This window comes from Cryptotermes secundus, unplaced genomic scaffold (genome assembly GCF_002891405.2).
Source record: "Cryptotermes secundus unplaced genomic scaffold, Csec_1.0 scaffold459, whole genome shotgun sequence".
In the NCBI taxonomy this organism is placed as follows: Eukaryota; Metazoa; Arthropoda; class Insecta; order Blattodea; family Kalotermitidae; genus Cryptotermes; species Cryptotermes secundus.
The window spans coordinates 384,381-410,459 of record NW_019743154.1 but is presented as its reverse complement, the minus strand read 5'-3'; the positions used below and the strand labels follow the sequence as shown (position 1 = coordinate 410,459).

General features: G+C 37.1%; 2 protein-coding genes across 4 annotated transcripts in view; one reads left to right on the top strand and one right to left on the bottom strand.

The window, feature by feature from the left end:
* The window catches only part of LOC111873883 (ras GTPase-activating protein 1), a 27,261-nt gene extending 21,396 nt beyond the window's left edge, over window positions 1-5,865 (bottom strand). Inside the window, exons 1-5 of one of the 3 annotated variants that reach the window (XM_023868945.1) lie at window positions 5,477-5,865; window positions 5,197-5,346; window positions 4,607-4,813; window positions 1,619-1,821; window positions 1,146-1,366 (exon numbers count right to left, since the gene is read on the bottom strand). In XM_023868945.1, coding sequence (XP_023724713.1) covers window positions 1,146-1,366; window positions 1,619-1,821; window positions 4,607-4,813; window positions 5,197-5,346; window positions 5,477-5,670 — 975 coding nt within the window. In that variant the 5' untranslated portion in view covers window positions 5,671-5,865. Of the gene's footprint in view, window positions 1-1,145; window positions 1,367-1,618; window positions 1,822-4,595; window positions 4,814-5,196; window positions 5,347-5,476 lie in introns of those variants that run through there. The other 2 variants (XM_033755263.1, XM_023868946.2) reach the window with 2 other exon arrangements.
* Window positions 5,866-6,012: 147 nt separating this feature from the next.
* On the top strand, window positions 6,013-26,011 carry LOC111873882 (DNA helicase MCM9). The gene is made up of 13 exons (XM_023868944.2): window positions 6,013-6,105; window positions 6,217-6,313; window positions 6,995-7,176; window positions 7,273-7,439; window positions 8,423-8,560; window positions 10,456-10,562; window positions 11,640-11,856; window positions 13,433-13,666; window positions 14,132-14,278; window positions 16,408-16,583; window positions 18,405-18,647; window positions 20,047-20,219; window positions 23,273-26,011. Exons 1-13 carry the CDS (start codon window positions 6,075-6,077, stop codon window positions 24,376-24,378), a joined length of 3,018 nt encoding a protein of 1,005 aa, XP_023724712.1. The 5' UTR covers window positions 6,013-6,074; the 3' UTR covers window positions 24,379-26,011.
* The last annotated feature ends 68 nt before the right edge of the window (window positions 26,012-26,079 follow it).

Below are 26,079 nucleotides of genomic sequence, written 5' to 3'. Positions count from 1 at the left end.
AGGGAGAGACATAGTCTGCCTTTGTGCCCAACCGAGAACCCCCCCCCCCCCAGCAGTGATGTGGCAGGCGAGTCAGCGCTCCGTCACCCCCCTTCCGCACAGTGACGTAAGACAGCGTGAAGTAACAGCGTTGCTAGGCTATACGCAAACACGGTGACGTGGCACCGATTCCTACTGTGACAAGGCACTCATTACACAACTGGCAAGCACTACGGCTATATAAGGGAATTGGAACAGTCGCCGAGTTCAGTTGTAGTCAAGTTAACTTGTAGCCGTCCCCGGAGAGAGTTAAAGTGTATCAGCGCCGAAGACAGTTCTCCAGTCAGCAGCCTACAGTTGGAGCATAGCAGTGTTCACGGAAAGGACGTGTGTGTAGTTGTGTAATTGGGAGTGTGTGATACAGGAACACTTACATAGCTCCCGTACTGTAAACGTGTAGACTACTGAAGAAAGAGTGAGTTGATTTGCGAATAGGGTTATAAATCGTGAAACCCCGCAACAGTGTAAACAGATTATTGTGATTAGGGTTATATAAAGTGTGAAACCTCGCAACTGTGTGATAATTGTAAGATTTGAGGCTTTCACAGCGGTGACTATGAAGAAAGCAGTCTTCTGGGATTTGGCACCGTGTATATGTGGTGTTAACCAAAGTTTCGGAGGAACGTATCGCCTCCATCTTCAGATGTGTGATAATTAATTGTAGCCGTTACTTGTAGGTTGTTGAATAAACCAATTAACAATCTCTACAGCATATTCAGTAACGAAACACGTTACAATATATTAAACAGCAACTATGTCACTATACGGTCACCCATCAGCATTTCACCTCACTTCCTTACAGCCAACCCAAAACTGGCCAAACCAAGTAGCACTGCTGAATTCACCTGAAGTGTATTAACTGGGCAATATATATTAAATGAGTATGGTTGGGTAACTGAAACTGTAATAAAAAAGCAGCAGCAGCTTAACTGCTATGATGAAAGAAAGGTCTTTCTGTAGGAAAAAAAAAGGGCAAATGAAAATTCATTATGAAATGCCCATTATGGATCAACTAGACCTCATAAGAAAAGGGATAATGATGATATTTTTAAGAAAAAAATCAACCAATATCAAACATACTGCAACATGTAAATCAAAAAACTTACACGACCAACAGCCAGCACTAAAGTGTGTCCTTCCACTATTTGTTCCTTCCTGTACCTATTAATAACAGCATCCAAACATTCAAATGTCCGTCCACCCATGAGATAGCGAACACCTTTTTTCTCAATACGGAATCGCTGAATCTGATTGTTAATGTGGAAAAAGAGGGAATAGTCACCGGGAGAGTTGTCACTTGGACGAACTAGGAAACTGCCTGGACCAGCTGAAAATAAAATAGTGCACGTTCACAAAAACGTTAACAACACTACTCATAAAATTACAACATAAAGTTTTGAAATCTGAATATGTTTGCCATGTAAAATTAGATGTGAAAATAGCACTACTATGGACTTAAAAACTAAATGCCAAAACTTGCATTTCACTATGGCATCAAGACGTACATTTAAACTCTGTCATTGTGAAGTCTTGATTGATTCAAACTCTGCATATTCTTCTTCTCCACAGTACACATTACCTTTAACCAGCATGTCCACAGCTTCACTCTTTGTCACATTTGGATGAAACCAGCTAAATACAGTATTAGGATCAATGTTCTCATCGAGGTCATCTACAAGATCACGGAAGATCATCCCTTGCTCTCCAGTGCGATGGGCTGTCACCCATAGCCATCCATCTCCCATATCGTTATGCACAAAGAAAATATCACCTTTCTGGAAGCTGCAATGTACATGATAACAAACTATTCATCAATTTAACTTTGAGAAATTCATATCTACCATGCCAATTTTCAAAATTTAAGTTCACTGTTACAGAATTTCATTATCTTTTTGATGAATGCTGTCTTCTGGGATGTGGTGGCATGTAGATCTTGTCCATTCACATAAGATATACACAGCGCCACATCCCAGAAGACGGCATTCTTCATAGTCATAGACATGAAAACCTCAAATCTTACATCCATTACCTTGGCAAGGGCTATGAAATCCTTGCACCCTACTTCCTGGGCAAACAAACATTTCATAGCATTGTCTAAAATATTAATTGCATGTAACAGAATTAAACAACACAGTCCTTTGAACACAGTCTGCCAAATATCATCTTCAGCAAAAGTGGAGGTGTTGGGAAAACAATTATACACTACAAGCAACTTAGAGTTCCTTACAAATTGTTTATCTGCTCAGATGGAAGCATTTGATGCTCCTCCTGCACACTTGACAGCCATAAAGACATCGACAACCAGTAGAATCAACAAGTCTATAGACTAACAAATTACAAATAAAAACTTACCTATATTACAGCAGATGTAGAAAATGCTCTGTTGTTACAGACACATTCCTGACACCGCCACAAAATGTTTCTTGCCACACGTCAAAAGTCTTTTATAAAATAACTTGAAACTTGAAACCCTGGTATCCTATGAAAGTTATCAAGCACACTGTTTGAGCCTAGCATTAATATCATCCAACATTCATTCACTGAGCACTTGACATTTCAATCTTGTTTTTAATCACCTGCCACTAATGATGAAATCAGTGGTAGATCAGATGAGAACATTTTCACAGCAGCAATAGCCACATAAACAATATCAAGAACATAATAATCAAAAACATCAAGGAACATTTCTGGCATCAGCCATAATATGGTGAAATTTTATTTGTAACTTGTTCAGTAAACATGCTTGGCAGTTCTGCAGGCAGTCCACATCTCCANGTTCAATCCTGGGTCTGGTAAAGTGGAATTTGTGGTGGACAAAGTGGCGCTGGGGTGGGTTTTCTCTGAGTACTTTGGTTTCCCCTGCCAATCTTCATTCCACCAAATTCTCCATCATCATAATCAGCTGGGGCAGGCTACAACTGGCCAATCAGTGGCCACTGTGCCAAGTGGACCCAGTAGGACTCCAACCCCCACTAAGCAAACAAAAAAAAAAAAGGTTCATGATTTGTACTTTTCACCAAACATTATTACAGGAATCAAATCAAAAATGGGATGGGTGTAGCATGGAAGATCAGATACAGGTATGAAATTTTTGCTGGAAAACCTGAAGTGAAGACACCTCTTGTAAAGCCTGGGCATAGGGGTGGTTAATACAAAAACTGACCTCAACAAATAGGGTGATAGGGTGAAGACTGAATTCATCTGCCAAGTATACTGTGGTGGAATCTTCTGAACATTGTAAAAACGTTTACATCTTATAAAAGTTATGCAATTCCTTGAGTAGTTCAGTGACTATTAATTTGTCAAAGACTTTGCTACATGCGTATGTGTGAAGCATCAACACGCAACACTGGGGCATATGTTATAAGGAACTGAGTCAACTATAAACTGAACACATGACAGTGACCTGAACTTTTAAGTACTAAAGATGATAAGGCTATCTTGTAGGAGCACAGGGCAATACTTCATTAAAGTAATTATTAATCAGAAGTTCCACAATTACAAGAAATACTACAGTTGAAAGAAAATTTTGCATATTACCTATTACCTACAGGTAAGGAGCCTGGACAGCGTAGTTGGTATAGCAGCTGTCTACGGGCTCGACAACCGAGAGATCGGAATTCGAGTCCTATAGGGTGAAGAATTTTCACTCCTCCATGTCATCCAGAACAGGTCTGGGGTCCACCCAACCTCCTATACAATGGGTACCAGGGGGTTCTTTCTCTGGGGTAAAGCGGCCGAGGCGTGAAGCTGACCACTCACCTCTAACTAGTGCCGAGGTCAAGAAAATGTGGATCTATACATCCATTCCCCATACATCTTCATTGTGTAGTGCTTAATTAGTTAAGCACAGGGACAACTTTACATTTTCCTACAGGTATAATACACAAATTAGATTCCTACTTTGATTTAAGTGTTGCCAATTACATCTCGTATTTCAACAATGTGTAACACCCATCTAGTCTACAAACCAGAATACATTATACTTTGTATAAGCAACCTTACAGAAGAAAGTGTGAATTTCCCTCCAGTGTATAAATACTGCAAGTGTACTGAGAACAGAATCCAGTAATTCTTTCATGAAGGTGCATTCTCATTCCCATGGCAGATAGAGTATATCAGTGACATCTTACAACAATTTGCATTAGACTGTACTTCTGATACTGTTTTATTATTTTATCGCATTTTGCATCCAACTAACACTGAATGAGCATTCCTTTTGTCCATCTCACTCAACAGTGACCAGTAGCAAGACCAAAAAGTCATAATTATACAATTTTCAGTGACTGCAGCATGAATTTTGGTTACTTCCTGACTTCTGGATTATTCAGTTTTTAATTACTGCATTACTTCTCTCCTGTTTACAGATAACTGAGAGTTCACTGTGCATCTTTTAATTTGTACTGCCTTCCATAATTTACAATAAATTTGTTTAATCATACCTTTGGTCAGAATTCCATTAATCTATTTCAATAGAAGACTATTGATTAGATACATATCCATAAATATCAGTTCACTAGAACTAAATATTCACAACTAAGAAAATGATCACATACATCAACATTACCTAAGCTCATCAGTATCTGGCATTTTGGTGTATGGCAATATGGCAACTATCCGTTTCTTGTCATTGACAGGTTCTGGTGGAGGAACTGGATGAATTAAACGTTCACGTTTCAACAAGTCTGAACAACTTGTATAGTATCCTATGAGGTCTGATAAAGAATCAAACTGCCTTCCACCAATGTAAAAATCACCACATACTGCAGTTATTCTGGAAATGAACGAGACTTTAATTTCCACACATTTTACAAATGAAGATAACATCTCTCCCTGAGATTTAAAGTTAGGTTTGCTTCAATAATTTCACTTCTGTTTAAAGTAATTGACAAATACGACATTATCATTAGTAGTAACACTACTATTTAAGCTTAAAATTAGTCAATCATAATGAGGTCAACCACTGTCACGATGTCAGCTGGATTAACATTTTACTTCAATTACTTTAGCGTGTGGCAAGGATACACATATCAATTATGTGTACAAAATTATTCCAGATAACAGTAAAACAAATGAGCCAAGTTTTGTTAGTTCTTACCTCAAACACAAATCACAAAATGTACAATACAATAAACAAAACTAATGGTCACAATTTACCTGAAATGATTTATTCCTGTCCTCCCTAAGTAAGATAACACATATGACCCCGGTTTCCTGTCACTCTCGCGTACCAAGTAACTCCCCATTTTTGCCGCTTGCCACAGACGTTCTTCGGCGGTATAACGATCTAACCGTCCATGATACCACCTACAAAGGAAGTACAATTTGTACGTCACTTGCAATTTCATTTCATTACAGTCTAGGAGTTTTCAAACAAACTGTCAATTTGCAGTCTTCCCTAGGGGGGGGAAAGACACCACAAAGAACGATTACTCACTGGTTTTCCGGAGGAGCAACAATTGCTGAAACGTTAGCCCCCTCCGCTTCTTCTGCATCTGCTAAAAAGGGATCGAATTCTTCTCCGATAGCACCATCGTGTCCTTCATCACTTCCAGTACTCGGTGACCCTTGGAGTTTTTCTTTTGGCATAATAATTCCAGTGGTAGGACCAACCCTTACGAACTCAGCCATCTTGGCTTCAACCCAACCTCTCTCGCAGGACCTATTTAATCTATATATTTGCTATAACATCGCATGAACACTTCCTGTTCCGCGACTTAGAGGAAAAATATATATACATATGGTTGTAGAAGTCAACAAATTTAAAATTTAATTCACACAATTAAGGCAATTTGACTTAAGAAAACCCGAATAATAAAACAACATGTTACCAATTAGCACTTCAAGTTTACAGTATAATCCGGCTTGCAGCTATTATCGATATAATTTTTATAATCGACTAACGAGAACTAGGGAATTGTATAATCGATATGATCGATATCATGTTGTACGTCACATGGGCGCGAAATGTGTAGATAATCTCGACATTACATGTTAAGTACATAATTTACAGCATAAGTTTTGGCGCAAGCGATATGGGAAACACCAAAGATGCAGTACTCAAGAGTAAAGAAATTCAATATATATACTTATTGTAGATCCTGTGTATGTCTTTCTAATGAAGTGTTATTTTAGATGACTTATAAGAGGTTATAATTAATGTGCAATGTATTTTAGGCATGTTCCAAGAGTATGCTATCCTTCATCATAAAAATGAACTGCTGGACATTATGAGAGCTGATAATGAAATGAAACATTACTCTATCACAGTAAAGTAAGTAACACACTGCAGTAGGGTGAAAGTGTGCATTGACACCACAAAAATACTTGACTGTTGCTTGTGCTGATATAATGATTGAAACTCAAGTACATTCCAAGAACAGCGAAAAGAAAAATACAAAAAAAGTACTGTATCACATATGGTTAATCTTTCTTTGCCTTATTTGGTTCACATAGCTTGCCCTCATGTTTTTGTTATTTTTTCTGGGGAGGCCATATGAATCGATATTTTGCTCGAACATTATATTATGGTTAGTTTTAAAGTTTTGCCTCTGAAATATAGTTAATATAAGAAAGTGAATTCTTGTCTTCCTTTTTTAATTCATGGATAGGGTAGGATGAGACTGAGTCCACTTGGTATGCCACTCATTAGTGGGCATATTATACCAACCCTGGATGATGTCTACGGAATGACACTTGGCAGGAAAGATCTAAGTACTTTGCAGTGCCACTTTGCCCACCACAAACCCACATGACCTGACCTGGGATTGAATCCAGGCTGCTGCAATGAGAAACCAGTGAAACCAGAAGTTTTGGTTGTCTTTAGGTGGTCTGGAATTGATTACTCTAAATTTTAATAAGCCCTGCGTACCTTCTTCCTAAAATACGTGGTTACCACATTGTAAGTTGTTTCATGCGATCTATACAGTTTATATGTCAGCCTGTTTCTTTACAGTTTTGTTACTTTATTTGAAATAAGTACGCAACTAGGAGATGCAATCTTATCAAATTCAAGTCATGTCCTGCCAATATGCGATGGAGCTTTGGTAGAAGCTCAAAGAATTCTATTGGAAATGCAATCTGCAGATACTAAACATAAATATACTGTTAAACTGAACATCCATGCTCGGATGACAGGTAGGTACAGTAACTTGCTATAGATAGCAAATTGTGAAAATATTAAAAATTGAAATATACTGTATATATCTGTAATTAATAATCTTAATATTTTAGCTCTTCCAGTATGCCCTGAACTTTATCGCACAGTCTTCCCAAGAAATGAGGATGTTTGTAGCTTCCTTAGAGTGTCTGGTACTGTTGTAAGAATTACAGCTTCTAAGATGCTTGAGTTTCAGCGGGATTTTGTATGTTCAAAGTGCAAGTACACACAGACAGTTAAGGTAATAATGAGCTTGTAATGCCTTCTTTACAGGAAAAATTTAATTGTATTTTAGAACATAAAGTGAATCTTATTTCAGTATAAAGAAAATAATTATGGTCAAGAATATTGCCTTTCTTTTAAGTTAAATCAGAGATAACATGAGGGAGACAAAGAATGCATATTGAATTTTGATGCAGAAGACTGCTCAGGAGATTAAAGGAGAACATTAAGATGGATTTTTGGGGGAAAAGGTTGAAAGGATGTGTTGTGGGGCAGAAGTGAATCAGGATCATGTCCAGTGGTAAGCTTTGATATTAGTATGTTGGATCTTCTGTTTTTACTAGCAGAGAATTAGTTCACCCAGAGTAACATAAAATAAACTCTTGAGATTTTGAAGAAAGGGTACAGTCTTCTCGGCTGTAATATTCATGTAGTTACTATAGGATTCTGACGATGGTGTATAACACACTGATATATTGGGTTTTTGGACTTTATCCATCGTCCTGGTTTTTAAGATAACTAATAAAAACACGACGTTTCGGAAACTGGATCTGTTTCCGTCCTCAGGTGAAGGAAAAACCTATTCTGTTGGGTGGACCAGTGATTGAGGCTAGCTCTTTCTAACGGACCCAACAGAATAGGTTTTTCCTTCACCTGAGGACGGAAACAGATCCAGTTTCCGAAACGTCGTGTTTTTATTAGTTATCTTAAAAACCAGGACGATGGATAAAGTCCAAAAACCCAATATATCAGTGTGTAATATTCATCATAGTCGTTATTATGGGAAGCTCAAATCTTGAGATTTTGACCAAGAAGACGAATGTGAGTAATGTAATAAGAAGTTTGTATACACTGAAAAAAAAATGAAAATTAAAATGAAACACATAATTAGTGCTCTTCATCAGTTGATGACCAAGCTTTGAATATTGTATTTGAGCTATGTTTTATTTGCAGCTTATATCAGCGATGCAGCACCTCTAATCTTATTTATTTATTTTTCAGGCTGACTATGAACAATATTATGTTATATCCAATCCTATACATTGTTCCAACCCTGAATATTGTCAAGGAACAAATATTCAACCTGTAAAAATAGCTGGTAGTTTCAATTACAAAGATTATCAGGAAATTAAGATTCAGGTTTGTTACATTTGCTTTCATTTGAAAGTTTTTAGTTTGACTGTGTATCATGATTTGGAATGAATACCACCGTGTGTCAAAATCCATACAGTAAAACTTCTGTATGATGAAATTTATAAGAAGCAAATTTGTGGATTTTGTTTATTTTTTTTTATTGCTAGTGGGGTGGGACTAAGTCCCTTGTACTGCGGCCACTTCTGGCCTATTGTACCAGCCCCAGATGACAGGTGAGGGTGATTGTGGAGCAATTGGTGGAATGAAGATTGGCAGGGGAAACCGAAGTACTTGGAGAAAACCTACCCCAGCGCCACTTTGTCCACGACAAATCCCACTTGACCAGACCTGGGATCGAACCCAGGCTGCCGTGGTGGGAAGCCAGCAACTAACCACTTGAGCTATGGCGCGGCCTGGATTTTGTTTAACTGAGATGTATTTGTTGACTTGGAATTTTAATTATGGTTATTCTTATACTATTTGCAGTTGTACATTGTGTAAGATTTGAAGCTTTCACTGTGGCTAAAGTTAATTAAATCTTCTGGTGCTATCAAGATTAACTGCCTTAATTCCACTTCATGCAAATATTTTGGAGTCACATCATTTGAATATTTTGGTGTTGGCAAAAATCCAAGTGTGCTCATAAATTTTTATTGGTCACAAAAAAAAAGAGTTATGTCTTCCGGGATATAACGCCATGTAGCCTGTTGAAAGTCCACCAACGTTTTGGAGGACATCCATCTTCGGAGTCAAAGATTAAGTCAAGCAAGAAATCAACATGCAGCAGGTAGCAAGAAGAGTTCATGCTAGTTTCTTGCTTGGCTCATTTGTCAACCCTGAAGATGAAGGCGACATGTTCCCCTGACATATAGGCTGACTTTCAGCAGGCTATATAGCCTTATATCCCAGAAGACAGAACTCTTCATAACCAACACTGCAAGAACCTCAAATCCTACAAAATATATATAGTTAATTGCTCAGAACCACACAAAAGTATGGTCAAATTATGCAAAATCACCTGTATTTTTGGAAGAAACAAAGTAAAGACTGAAACATATCCAGAAACCATACAGCAATTGTAATTATACCAATATCATGCTGGACATTTATTGTATAGTGAAATTATAATGACAGTATAATGATTACAGGCACCATTTGATGACGGTAGAGCCAACTTCCAAAACACTATTTATCAGGTACATGACACAAACACCGTCCCAAGTGCAACAATTTATTGTAGTTCCCTTGTCTTGCCCTCTTCTACACTACATGTTTCGGCCACAAACGGCCATCATCAGGTGTATGCACTTAACGTATGTAACAGCTATGTAAGTGCATACACCTGATGATGGCCGTTTGCGGCCGAAACATGTAGTGTAGAAGAGGGCAAGACAAGGGAACTACAATAAATTGTTGCACTTGGGATGGTGTTTGTGTCATGTATCGTGTGGGGTGCAACAGGATGCTTAAATATAATATTGTAAATATAATACTATTTATCAGATTCACCTCAGACAGTGTATCAAACAATGTCCATCATAAGACTGGTATAATGACTCAACCATTGTCACAGACTTGTAGTGAATCATTACATGTATACAGCAAAAGACACGTAAAAGACACGACACTCAGAATAAGAATTAAATGTGCAAATATCAGCTTACCTTTACATTACATAGCATTCTCTTAATAGGTATCACAGATTTCTGATTTTCTAAATATCTGTGGCTTCATTCAGCGCAGAAATATAAAACATATTGGTGATTTTCTTCAGAATTCACCGCAGGAGAAGATGTAGATTCAGTTTAGGTCATCAGAGTCTCTACTTTTCACGCACTCCATATTTCTTGCCCATAAAGAAAATCACCTGGAAGAAATAACTTTAAAAAATCATGTTGCAGGAACAAGTAACAAAGCTGAAAATGGGAACCATTCCCAGATCTATGTGGATTACCATGGAGGATGACCTGGTTGATTCTTGCAAGCCTGGAGATGATGTTGTTATATGGTTAGTTTTATTGTAAACCACTTTTACAACTCTAGTATCTGTTATTGGCTGAATCTGTTCTCCTGATGGCATCATAACATGTAGAATCTTTGCTAAAACTTATCAGTGAATCTAAACTTCAGTCCAAATCTTATAAAGTGGTTTACTGACTGACTGACTAAATAACTAACTAACTAAATAACCAGCCAACTAACTAAGCAACTTCATGGAGCTGTGCCCTTCTTGAGAAGCAGCCAATTGAGCAGTTACTGAAGAATTTCCCAGCATTTTATGGAACCTGAAGGTTCATTACTGTGTTCACAAGAGCCCTCCACTGGTCCCTATCCTGAGCCAGATCGATCCAGTCCATACCACCCCATCCTATCTCTCTTAAGATCCATTTTAATATTGTCCACCCACCTATGTCTTGGGCTTCCTAGTGGTCTCTTTCCTTTTCTCTCTCATTCATGCTACATGCCCTGCACACCTCATACTCCTTGACTTGATCACTCTAATTATATTTGGCAAAGAATACAAGTTATGAAGCCCCTCAGCATGCAATTTTCTCTAACCTCCTGTCACTTCATCCCTCTTCAGTCCAAATATTTTCCTCAGCGCCATTCCCAGACATCCTCAGTCTGTGTTCCTCCGTTAATGTAAGAGACAGAGTTTCACACCCATACAGAACCACAGGCAAAATTATAGTTTTGTATATTCTAATTTTTATGTTTTTAGACAGTAGATGAGAAGACAAAAGGTTCTGCATTGAATAGCAGCAAGCATTACCTGAATTCAGTCTCCTCTTATAAAGTGGTTTACACTTCATATAAAAGCTTTAACATGTTTTTAAGAGGTCCTCTTTTAATACTGCAGCTATAAAAATGTTTCAAACAAAAGCTGTAGCCACTAAATATATGTTACTCATTTTCTTTATATAGTGTGTTTCTCAAGAAAAAGGTTTTTAAATACTAAAGCAGACTTTATGAAAACATCTATACAAAACATGCTTTTCTCCTATGTGATGTTCCCTTTGTGAAAATTTTTGTGATATTGATGGCCACTTGCTGTAAATTGCTTTCTCTTTACTTTTCTTTTCAGTGGTACTGTTATGAGACGTTGGAGGCATATGTCTGAAGGCAGTCGAAGTGACATTGAACTAGTGCTGAAAGCCAATCACCTGCAAGTATGTAATGAACAGGGATCAGCAGTGCTCATTACCAGTGAAACTCGTGATGAATTCTCCAGATATTGGGAAGGTCATTCACATCAACCTCTGGTAGCACGAAATCATATTTTAGCATCTATATGTCCTCAGGTTTGTACATTTTATATGCATATATTTCTGCCACTTACATCAAATTTAGTTATGTCCCATTATTGAAGTCAGTATGATGAAACTTTTACAGTGATCATCCAGTGACTGAAGTTTGATAGAGGGTGAAGGCGGATATTACATTACATATTACATTTATATTTGTAACATGTAGACCCATTGCTAAGTACTCGTAATGGCTCTGTAAACAATGCCTGTTGCTAGGCCACAGATTCCTAACACATACCAATGGACTAACTTGGAAGGGTGTTCTCTATGTGGTCTGTGCAACAGCTGCATGAAACAACAGTAAAAGAATTGTTGGAATGGTGCTTTCTGTGCAGTCCATTCAAAGATGTTATAAGCAGATAGTCAGTGGTGTTAATTCAGTTCAACTGAATGAAGTGGAATGAGCTGGTTGGTGAGTGAGTGAGTGAGTGAGTAGGAGGACTGCAGTTCAGTCCTTGTGAGCCATTGCTGTTAGATGCTGGTAACTGAGGCATGGGGATTGTTCAGGAATCCAGAGTAAGGGGAACATCCGCTGTTGGAAGCAGTTACCAGACAGCGGCTGGTGAAGACACAGGAGACTGAAAAGACTTAGTGCATACTGTAGTGAATTGTAGAGAGTGTGAATTGGCAATAGCACTATAATTACTTGTAGTTACGTTCTGTAAGAGTTCAGTAAATGCAATTACCAATCCAAACCCTGCCTATAGTCACTCCATCACATGAAAATATTACCTCTTTTTAGGAAGGACCATAATGATCCTGGGATTTCTACAGCATTCCATTCATAGGTTGAAAGTTATTCTACTTCAGAAATAAATTGCAACATAATGTTTACTCTGGCAACACACATGGGTCCTTTCACTTATAATTTGAAGTTGGAGGCATCACATTCACTAAAAAGTTTCTTCTGCTATGGAGCTACAACCTACACAACCTACATAACCTACACAACCTACACAACAATTTTCATATAAATAAATATAGACATGTTTATGATTCCTCACCATACCCATTTTACTAGCATTTTATAAGTTGTATGAAATAAGATAACTAGTCTGTACTGTTGTCATGTCACAGTGTTATTTCACATTAAAAAATTTTGATAATGGATATTTTTTCAAAGCCCATCATCCTTTAATATTCCAGAATCCTGCAATGAATGGCATTATTGAGTCTCTCACTTTTAGATGTTCACATGGCTACCGTGTTAATTGAACGTAGTTATTAAAGAGTTGTAGGATATTGGGTTGCGATGGTATGACCTTTAGAGTAAATTTAAAAGAAAAGCTGGCTGTCTAGTTCAAGCATTATAAGTGAGAGACTCATATCCAGATATGAAGATTAAAAGCTGTTCTTACTGAATAGAAATAGGAAAATAAACAAAAAAATGAAACTAAGTACTACATTATGTCCTGCTCAGATTGATTTTTATTACATATGCAACATTCTAACTCATTTTTGACACAATTTAATGGAAACCAGTGAAGTAAAGTTTTCATTTGTTTGGTATGTTTATAGGCAATGTTGAGTGTTTTTTCTGTAGTCAGCATGTTACAAAAATTATTTGCAGGTATATGGGCTTTATCTGGTAAAGCTTGCTATAGCTGTTGTATTATGTGGAGGTGTACAGAAGACTGACATATCAGGATGTCAGGTTCGTGGAGAATCTCACCTCTTGCTGGTTGGTGATCCAGGCACAGGGAAGTCCCATCTCCTGAGATTTGTGTCCAGAGTTTGTCCACGATCAGTACTGACTACTGGTGTGGGGTCTACATCAGCAGGATTGACCGTTTCTGCAGTTAGGGTAAGAGAGAGACTCTGAAATGCACAGGTAGTATATATAATTTTAATTAGCAACAACCAACAGCATTTACCCAGTCTTTAATTTATTCAGTGTTAAAACCTAATCATTCCTTAGTATACAAGAAGCACGTGACTCGAACATGAAACGTTCTTCCATTGAATTCCAGAAAATCATGAAATTAATCCTAGCAATACTCCTTAAGCAAGGTTTCCCATTTATTTTATGTCCTTTTTTTGACTCCTTACTTTCAGATACTTTAATTTATATTCATTTCTCACAATTACACAGAGAAGTGGCATGATAATTACTTTGTATATATATTATTATTCTTTAAAATTTTGGAAAATTGATGACATCAGTTTTTGAACTTAATAACAAGAGGCAGGAATTTTGTTAATAACCTATAGTTTATACACTGAAATTATGTGGTTTGCTGCTGTACTATGTATGCCTTTCTGATTACAGGAAAATGGAGAATGGCAGCTGGAAGCTGGTGCCTTAGTTTTATCTGATGGTGGCGTTTGCTGTATAGATGAATTCAACTCAATTCGAGAACATGATCGTACAAGTATTCACGAAGCAATGGAGCAGCAAACAATAAGTGTTGCCAAGGTCAGTAAGACTGCAACATAAGGATTTTGAAATAATTATAGAAATATACCCAGACACTGTCCGCTGTGGTTAACTGTAACAGGCTGTGGAGGCCCATAGGTTTATGAGATATTGAGGCTTCCACATTTTTGTAGACAGTGGGCTCACAGATGGCAGTGAGGTTGTCAGCCTTATGTGCTTGCCATCTTTTACCCCAGGAAGATTCCTGGTACTCATTTCTGTTAGAGGCTGTGTAAACTCTAGGGCCATAGTGCGGCTAGAAAGATTAAGTTAACTTAAAAATCCAGTGACCTAATCAGAAATTGAACCTGCGACCCTCCAGCTAGTAGCATAGTGTCTCAACCAACTTGCTACCATCCAATGTGGGGAAAATTAAATTTTATCAAAGTTTAATAAGTAAAAGTACCTTAATTTCAATATTTAGAAAATCTGTTAAATTCATATAATGAGAGAGATTCAGAAAATAAAAGGCTAAATGGCAACATTTACAGACATTGTACACGTAGAGTGAAGACAGTGGTTGATGATAGCATGAAGCTATACACCTGCAAGAGAGACAGTGAAAGAAGTCAAGCATGCTGGAAAGAAGATTTTGAAGCTGGTGAGGCAATTAATTGCTTAACTGAGAAACAAGTGATAGCAAGGTCTGCTGGTATTGAAAGGTTATGCGTAAACAATTTTAAGCATTGTGTTTAAAAATGCTGTATCTAACTCAATTTTTATGATAAATGGATGGAATTAACTTTATTTGTATCGGCAAAGAACATAGTGTTGCATATTATAACGGAAAATTTTTATACAAAGAGTTATATTCTATTTTCAATTTTTTCTTTTAATTTTGATGCGTATTACAAAAATGGTTTCTCAGTTCTTCACAGAGTTGTTCTGCATTATAAACTCATTTATGTTTGTAACACTTGACAAATTTTATCAGTCCCTGGTGTCATAACACAGATGGAAATAATAAAATCATTTGGTCTCCTGCTAGCACTGCTTACACTCTTCGGATTTTCTAATCTTTTGACTAAAGGACAGAAGAATTAAAGAATGGCTATTCAAGAGAAAGCTAGAGAGGTCCCTTCTTCAGTGCTAAGGCCTTCTGTTATAGCTGCCCTTTCTAGGGTCATGAACAGACAGTTGCATCGTGGCTGAGATACAGAGGGTGATCTGTTTTCTGTGCGTTCATAGTGAAATCGAATACTGTAGTTTAATTTCAGCCTATATATACATAAAGCAGACCACAACAAAAAAGGTATGTACATTGAATTTTACAATATATTTTTAACACATTAATCTGCAGAATCTGCAATAAAAGTACTGGCCCAAGGATCAGTTTGGGCATAACTCATACGTATACTCTTTTTTGCTGTTGTTCACTTAGGTATCATTTTAATTCCTCTATTATGGTTTTACTCAAGTCTGTCTAGTAATTACTATATTTAAAAATAAAGATTTAGGACTGTGCGTGCGCTTCTACTAGCGGCGTGTGCGCGCGCTTCCACTAGCGGAGTTTGAATGCCCGACTGGCCAAAACAGGGTACTTTGGCCACGATAACCATACTCATCACTGGCCTGATCATGGCAGGTTAAAGGTTAATATTGAGGGTTCACTGTATAATAAAGAATCCACTGGAATTATTACACAAATTCCAATCACATTCAAACAAATTTCTAAGCTTACACTTAATACTTGAAAAGATCCTTCCCAAAAATATCAGAAATACAATACATTACTAGTTTCAGTAACTGAAACAGTCTTGAAACCTGCAATTTGTAGATTCATTTAGTACTGTCAAAGAAAAAAATTATGTTTTTCAGCATTACAGGCACGTAAAAGGTTAAATCAGTGAAACTAGATACTTGTATACAGAAGACAGTTCACGTATTCCCTTTTCTATAATTTTTTATTTCTAGTTCAGTTTAACCTTATGTTAGTTTTTAATTAATGGAATATCTGTACCATCTTTCATTCTAAGTCCACAATATTCTCTTTCCATTATTTTCCCTGCTGCATGCAATGTTGTGCCAGTTTTATAATTTTATGCCTATTTATAAACATATAAATCAGCACTAAGTTTTGTTTCATCAGGATGTTGTTTTACAAGTAAAATAAACGGTCTCATTTTCAGGCTGGATTAGTGTGCAAGTTAAATACACGATGTACAGTCTTGGCTGCCACTAATCCAAAAGGCTGTTATGACCCAACTCACCCACTTACTGTTAACATAGCCTTAGCAAGTCCACTGCTGAGTCGTTTTGATCTTGTTTTAATCCTTGTTGATTCTCGAAATGAAGACTGGGACAGGTAAGAACTGATATATTAATTCTTGAAACAGAATCTTATACATTTTACAAGTATCCAGAAAATTCGTTTTGCAGTTTTGTATGCTATACACCTCTTTATCTGCTGGAAGGTTTACGGAGTCTGGGGTAGATAGATAAGAACTGCTGAGTTTGTGAACATTTTGATTGGAAAACCTTGCAGACACACAAATTGAAGAATAGCATTAAACTAATTCATATGGAAATGTGGTGTAAGGAGATCATGTAAAATGATTGCCTCAAGATAGGTCCTATAGCTAGGATCTTATAATTACACTGACAAACTTACAGATTCCATAACAAAGGATGTTGCTCAAGGAAAGTCATATATCAGGATGTTTGTTAGTTATATTCTGAGCAGTGGAGGATGTGAAAGGAAACAAAGAGACTGTTAACTGATTTAGCAGACCTTACACTCACTGTGTATCCTGAGAGTGGCAATCAGATTGAGACTTTGGCTTTTCTTATGTCTTAGGGCATATATTTCAAAATTCACTATGACTGTTCCTTCAACAATTCTATTAGATGCACAATTCATAGTCATTTTAACATTATAGTACATTCTCAAATGAAATCTGACTTAAAAAAAAAGGGGGGGTAATCTTGGGTCAAATCTGTGTTAGCATTTTCTGACTCTGTAGCAGGGATATGCAACATTTTCAAACTGTGAGCTACATTAGAAAATATATAGCTAACTGTAGAGCAATTTGAAGTTTTGGTAACCAGTGGTGTAAATTAGTTATATGTAACATTGCATTTCATTAAATTAATTGCAAAACAAACTATGAACAGAACATGTAATTAAAACAAATCCGACACATGATTTTTTTTAGGAAAATTATTGCAGGTTCACCTAAAGAAAGTGTTCATGAGTCAAAGGTTCTGTGTGGCTGTAGTACATAAATATTTGAGTTCCTCTGAAGAATAGTTACTCATAACGGGTCATGTATCTCTCTGTTTCTGTGGTTTGTTACATACACAAATTTTATTGTCTCATAGGAAGCACATAGAAGCCATACCCTTTTGATCCTAGAAGCAGAGATATTCCTGTCAGTAAAGTGAGGGGCAATGAGTTCCATGCATGGGTTCTGATTCACAATAGGGTCAGGGATATTTCTCATGTGATGTTCAGACCAGATTTGGGGCTCACCCAGCCTATACTCCAATATGCACAGGTGGCTATTTCTCTGGGGATAGTCATCAGAATGTGATGCTGATCTGCAACAGAGGTCTAGAATGTGTGGAGTTTTACCACCACACTTCCTAAGCACGTTCATTGTGTGATGTTTTAGTAGAACAGAAAATTTCCTTCTTTTTAAATGAATCTGTAATGCCTAACATTTATTCAAAAACTGAGATCAATTTTCATGTTAATTACCATTGCCTGTATTTTTTAAAATTTCTCATTAAAAGAGTGTCTACTGTTAAGGCTGTTTTATAATGTTACTAAACCCAAAATTTGTAGTGTTTTGTTGTTCTTCCATGTGTGAGCCTTCATCTCCTCTAGTAATTACAACAATGATGCTTGTACTTAAGTAATGCAGAGATCCAATATGACAGCATTAAATTATAAAATTCCATTTGGACACTAACTTATTTATGGTACAGTATATCATTGCAACACCCTGGGTACAACTGACTCAGTTAGTTTGAAAAGAAAACACATCCAATGGCTGAAAAGTGATCCAGTATAGCAGGAAGAGATGTCTTTATGGACTGGAAATATTCCATATTGAATAACTGAATACTATGGCATATTCATTCATATTGCTGTAACGATTTTCACTACTTAATTTTTTTATAGGTTTGTTTCTGGCTTCATCCTGCAGGGTAAGGATCCTATGAAAGAATGTGAAAATGAAAAAGGGCCTGTCACACTATGGGGAATTGAGAAGCTACAAGCCTACTTCAGCATTGTCAAAACTCTTAATCCAGTATTTACTGAAGAGGCTACTCTTGTTCTACGACGGTATTATCAAGTCCAAAGACAGACAGACTGTCGCAATGCAGCCCGTACCACTGTAAGACTTCTTGAAAGTCTGGTCAGGTACATCTGATATACTTCCACATGTCATACAGAAAAATCTTAATTTGATGAGCGTGTTTGTAACAATAATATCTGAGAGTCAAATTAATATGAAAATAGGTGTACATATGATTTTATTTACTGTTAATGACAACTCAATGTCACAGGCTAGTTGTGAAGTACTTGTAACTGTTATACAAACTGCCATAAAATGGATGGACAATAATTTTGCTTCATTGCAACTGAATATCAAGTTTCTCATTGCATGTGAAATCCCATTATAAAGCTAGCAACTGTCTACTTGAACCTCTCTTTGACCAAGCATCACCATATCTGACTGATATGGCTCCTCCAAGACATTTCTTACAGAATGTGTAAAGAAAAAAGTAACCAGTTCCACAAAGCTCAGTCCCTCTTGAGAAGCTAACTGCTGCTTAGGTGCTCAAGAAAATCCCATCATTTTATGGAACCCAAAAGTTCTCTCCTGTGATCAGAAGAGCCTACCACTGGTCCCTATCCTGAGCCAGGTGAATTCAGTTGACACCCTCCCATTATGTTTCCTTAAGATCTTTTTAATATTATTCTCCCATCTATACCTACAACTTCCTAGAAGTTTATTTTGTTTTTCTATTTATTTATTTTAATACCTCTTTCTTCATTGGCTGTATTAAAGCATATACTTGATGTGAATGCCAAAGGATTGTAGCGTGTAGAGCTGTTACTGTGCGATGACTGTGAGACAGGCAAATATACCAGACCCAATTCAAGGCAACAATTCAGTAAACACGTTTCCACAGCAACAATAGAGGTACTGTTGGAAATGGTTTTCTACTCAGTCCATGCCAAGGAGTTATAAGACAATAGGGGTGACCACGGTCAATTCTGTACAGGAGTCTGTGAAGAGAGGACTTGTGTGTATGAAGCTGAAGAATCTCCACTGCTAGAAGTTGTTGCCAGGGAATGGCTGGTGAAGATAGCAGGCTGGAAAAAGGCTTAGCAGGTGCTGTGGTGATTTGTGAATTGGAGTAACGCTGTAATTGCTTGTAGTTCTGAGCTGTGTTTAAAAGTGGTCGATAAATAAGTCACTAATCCACACCCTGTCTATAGTCACTCACACATGTGACAGTATCATTTTCCCTTCACATTGCATGTATCCCCCCCCTTTAAGAAATTTCTTCATATAAGGCTCAAAAATCTCATTCCTAAGACAGACCTTAAATGGAAATTCCACTGTATGCAATGACTAACTGGCATTTGAAATAAGAGGTTATTAGTTTCTGTACAGGTGTTTATAAAACTTGCTGATTAATGGGACCATTCATACATTAAAGCCACAAATTATTTACTTGCATAATCCTGTATACTGCTTTTTCCTATTAGTAAAACTAGAATTAAATAGTGCCATTACCATTGTTCATAGATTATCTCAAGCCCATGCTCGACTCATGTTCCGGGAGAACGTGACAGTCCAGGATGCTGTTGTTGCTGTATCACTTGTTGAATCTTCAATGCAAGGATCTGCACTTACAGGAGGGATTGATGCTCTTCACACATCATTTCCACATAACCCAATGGAGGAATACAGAATACAGGGTGAGGCTCCACACATTCCTTATTACTATAACAGCAGGTCTGACATTTGTAACCCCTAAAACAGGCATTTTAAATAATAATTTAAACCTTTCATTATCACATATAAGTCATGGTTCTGAATAGAATGTAGAATTCCTTGCCAGCCATGAATTTAAATATCTGCAGATTTTAATTTATATATATAATATAGTCAGTGGCATATGAAGGGGGCGAATACAACTGTCACCATCACAGACTTGAACTCCCAGTACTCTAATACTGTACAGTAAATTCTAAAACTGATGTTTTCAGTGTTTTAACTAGTATGTTATTTGCATATGCATTATTTTTAACAATGTTACTATACATGTTTTTATGTTTAGTGAAGGAACAATATACAATAGGTTTTGATGGGTACTCGTACATACGGTGGCTGCGATTCTCCTGACCACCAGTTCCCCATGAAACCTTGGTCTTGTCAACTGCCATGTTTTTCACAACCATGACCCAAAAGGCTGGTGAAGCTTTGCTGTATTTAGTATTTGTCCACGTGTGTTGTTTTCAGCTGTTCTCACAACTAAGAATTTTTTCCTCATTAGAATTAACATATACATACAGTGAAACCCTCATTTAAGGCTTCTGCAAAAGCAGTGGATCTGAACACTAAACTGAGGAAAATCCTAAGTGGAGGAAATTTAACACTAATATTACTGACTTGGGATCAGTGAAATTGAATGTTAAATAAGAGAATCTTATACTCAGGAGCACTAAATGGAGGTTACACTGTATTTACTGCAGTGGGTGTTTTGCCATTTGAAAGCAATACTAAGAAGACAAGTTTTACATGTACTAATACAGAGTCTTCCATGAACAAAGTAAATCATGCGACTCTTAGCATCAGCCTGTTAGCTAGAACCTTAGCTGTCCTCTGCTGAGAAAAATGAGTCTAGGGATGTGGCTGATATGCTATGCTTTATAAACAGAGACATGTATTTCTTAAAGCAAATTGTTTAAAGGAACTCACCATCACAGAAGAAGCTCAAAATGTCTACCTTCTATTCTTAAACTTCAAGTCTCTTGAAAATATTGACACAAGTTTGAGGTCATTTGCTTCACAAATGTTCTTCTTAAGTTCATACACTGTGTGGTGACTTTTTAATAACACCCTGTTTTCTACGTTTCCCCAAAGATAAAAATTACGGGGACTTAAGTCTGGAGACCCTACAAGCTGCAATCTGCGATTTACCAGTCTGTCTTCAGACATCTCATTTAAAATGTTAATGGAATAATAAGCATTTACCAGTCTGTCTTCAAACATCTCATTTAAAATGTTAATGGAATAATAAGCAGTGAGTGTAGCACTGTCATCTTGCATAAAATAATCATTTATTCTTCAGTATGTTCTTGTAAAAAATATGGGAGTTCAGTCTTCTGGGACATAATGCCATGTAGTCTGTTGAAAGTCAACTGATATTTCAGAGGAACACATACAGGACAACATTAAACAGCCCTCTTCTCGAGAACGACAGGGTGGCACACATTCAGCCCCCATCAAAAGAAATAATAAGAGGGATGACACGAACCAGCTTGGTTTACGAATTGCAATAGAATTTTAACAAACTAACTATAAATATTTTAAAGTATTGGAACAGCTGCTGTAGTTGTAAAAACTTTTACAGCCAATTGTATATTATTTATATTGTATGTATATATTTTAACTTTTAGAACATGTACTGTAATAGTGGCTTCTAACTGTATTGATGTAAAGGTGTCCCTCTGAAGATGGTCTCTGAAGACTGAAACATGTAAGGGCATGAATAATTGAAATAAGAAAATCTTAACCAGTCACACTTAACGGAACTATTTAGCCTTTTCATAATATTAGTGTGACGGACCAGAATGAAACAAATCAAACTCATATAATGTCTTCTGGCTTCCCACATGTAGCTGCTGGATTACACCTGCGTCCCTTATGCCATTGTTGCACTCTGGTTGCACCCAATATCTCTTCCTGAACCTCTGCCCTTTTGAGGTTCCTCTTGCAACATTGCCCTTGTCCAGTTCTTCTGTTGCCTCTGTTTGACCGTTAGTCCTTTATGACCACATCCCTTAAGCCATGCCACTCCTGCAGGCGGCGGCCAACTTCTTCTGGGAACCACCGTTGCCCTGGGTCCTTTTCTTTGGCTGACCGTGGTGCTTTAAGGTTAGAAGCTGGTCCCTGTATCGCTACTTCGGTGCTGTGACAATTTTCACCACAGTCTCTTCCTTAGGGACCTCCTAATGCACCAATTCTGACTTTAACTCCAGTGAGGTTGACTCCATACTCTTCACACAGGCCTCCCTCATGGTCTCTATCTTTTCCTTACTGGCTTTCATTACTGTCATAACTTCTTATGGCGAGTGTCCGTCTTCTCTTGAATGGCTTCCATTCTTTCATGGTTGGTTCTTCTTTCAGCCAAGAGGCATGACATCATGTCCCATTTCTGTGGTATGGCAGTATAATGCAGTTTCCAATCTGACCACTTCTGACACCAAACTGTCACGTATTTAGAGGTGTGTGACTTGTAGATGAGGCATGGATTGCTGAATGGATTTATTGACCACATGTACACACCAATTGGAACTACACTTTACAGTTCACTGATACACACAGACTAGTGTCCTCAGTCTATTACAGACTCCACTAGTCATTTCCTGGCAACAGATTTAACAAAATGGAGAGTCTCTGTCTTCCGTGGTCATGCCATTTCCTGCTGGTTAACACTCCACACCTGAACCCATAGCACCATCTTCTCAGCTTCCCTTGCAGAGCCTAACTCTCACTTAACTGCTCACTTGGAACTCCAGAACTTTGCTGTTCTCAGCTGAACTCTTCTTTATAACCACTTTGCATGGACTGAATGGAAAACATAATTTCCAGCAATTCCTCTAATATTGCTTGTGTATCAATTGAATTGCCACAGAAACCTATTTACTGAGCAGTTGCCTAGCAATGGACGTCTCCTCTGGTCCACCATTCCAGACTTCACGAGTCATGTCACAATAATAATGAAAAATTGGTTTCTTAATTTCAGTGGAGTTAGTGCTGAAGAAATTACAGCTTCATGAAATACTGGACAAGGAAGTAGCATGGCTACACACACTGAATTCAGAAAACATGGGAGAGGTCATCAAGGACAACCCTAGATCTAAACCAAATACTGGATGTGTCAGCTATGGCCTCAGGCATGAGACAGTAGATCATGCTGAGGGAACACTAATCAGTATTTCAATGCAGTCACAGTCAGAAACGAATGAAAGGATTACATGCGTTTCCAGCAATTCTGATCCAGAACTTGAGACTCTGGAAAATTCAACAATTTGTGATACTGCATGTAAACCTCAAACCCTTCCAGAAAAACTAAACAACACTTTGAGTAACATTCGGAAAATCAAAGACAGGAATACTTGCGAAGTTGTTGAACACCAACGAGAAGTTACACAAAGAAAAACTCACGCAAATAAAAAAAGTAAAAGAAAATCAGGTTTATCTTCAAGTAGTAATGAAGCTGTGGAAGTGGAAAGTGACACAGGAATTTTGAAAAAGAAAACAATAATGAAAGAAGAAATAGAGAGTGTGAAAATTCCAAGCACTGTATACAACCAAGTGTCAATGGAAACATCTGATGTGGGTCAGTCAAATGACAAACTCAGACAGTCAAACTCTCTAAAACAAAGGTTCTTATTCACAGAAGACTTATGCTGTAAGACACCAGATGACTCAGATAATATGCAGGCATGCATCACAGTTAAGAATATAACAGATGAAACACCATATAATAAGCAGACACTCTCATCTTCCAAGTTGTCATCATGCACATTTCAAAAGTTACAAAAATTCAAAAGGACCATTTCAATTACTGACAGTGTGCCTCAAACCATACCAGAAAATAAGGGAAATCTTTTTCCAGTGGATGAAATTCTGGACTGCAAAACAGATAGCAGTACTCAGAGAATTATCAGGCAGTCTGAAGCATTAGACAACCTTGTAAATTATGGGAAAAAGTTGTCCAATTCTCAGCGGTCTTCAATTAGTGGCTCAACACCTTCAGACAAAACTGTGACGAAAGCATCACAAAATAACTCACAAGTATTCAGTGCAGGAGGTTATGACCTGGGAGATCTGGATTTTGAGATATAATTAAGAAAGAATTTCATATATAAGTACACTAGTTTGAATATTTTGTGTAGAAATCAGATAATGTACAAAATCATGTTAACGCAGTTTCAGAAAATTTGGAAACACAGAAGAACTGTATTCTTGGCTGAAAACATAATGTAGCCACTCAGTTCATACTACAAATGAGTATGGTAGTCCTCTGATTAATTTTTATATGCAGGTATTCCTTGAATTATGCAATTGATGTGTTACAATGCATGAAGTCAAAGAGGGTGAAAGCACACAAATCAAACATAATTTTCCCTTCTCTCCTCACATTCATCCACAACCACCCACAGTACTCCCCCTTCTCCCCACCTCTCCTGATCTGCTAGCTAGTGATTCACATTAAAGAAAGTGCTACTGATTTAAATTGGTCTAAATTAGTTCAGCGCATCAAAATGAAATTGCATACTTGTATGCATATTATTATAGAGAACAGAACATCACAGAGACATGGACTGTATGTAATACCTGTTATTTTGTTTACGTATGAAATTGTGAAAATTATATGATCATTCTTTCTCCACTATTTAATGAACCCCTCAAGCCAGTGTTAAAATCACCACCCTCTCAAGTGGCATTTAAATTGTTACTGAGCACCCTCTTCACTTGTTCAAAATTTCCCACATTTTGTAAATTAAATACATTTTTGAGAAAAATTAATAACAGTATAAGCTGCATTGTATTCAGACTATTTTCCTTATTAGCCAGTCTGAAATACATTAGAATCAAGCAAAAGAGTCATGTTTGTTGACTGACCAAAGACTGCCAACTAAAAGAAAAAAGTCCTGCCTATATATACTGATTCTTGGATAAAACCACACATGGCAGGAAGCATCAAGGCCTGTAGAATGTCACAATTCACAGTTTCAGTACCTCAACAGAGAGCGGCAGTAGAGATTTATTTAAGACACAGTGTACCCATATATGTACAACCACTATAGTGGAATGTAATGAGCACCATGTACAGGTACAGTGAACCAGCTTCAGGGGTTAACACATACCCATAGATATTTAACTGACCATGAATTACAATTAATATTACTGCAAAATGTTACATTATACAGTGAAATGTTGGTAAAATGAACCACAGATATAAAAATGTATGTTAACACATAGACATTAGCTGTTACAGATTAGAAAAATGCTTTAGTTACAAATGTGCAACTTTCTATGAAAATATTTTTAATTGCAAGTTGCTATTTAAAGTATGAAAGTATTTGATGGAAAATCTGACAGTTTCTGCTACATCATTTATGACCTTCCCAGTCTTGAATTGGTAGAAACTCCAGATTCTTGTAATCTACTGACTCTACATGTCAGTTCACTCGTAGCATTCATTGCCTTGAAGCCAGTTATACTGAATAATAACAGTAACATTATGAAGACAATTATATTGATTCGTGGAGCTTCTGCATATTCAAAATAATGATGTAATAGAATTCTCTATTCTTACAACATGAAAAACACAACAATGAGTACTAGTCATGATTATACAAAGTTCTTGAGAAGATTAGTAGTGGGTTTATATAAATAAAACATCGGTTTGTCACTGGCTTATCTGAGCCTTCTATCCACTACAGTGTCCAAATTCAATAATTTGCATCAGGAGAAAAACCTGACTTTTTAAATTCCTTTAAATAATATTTAGGGTAGGGGAAATGAGCTTTATTTGTAATT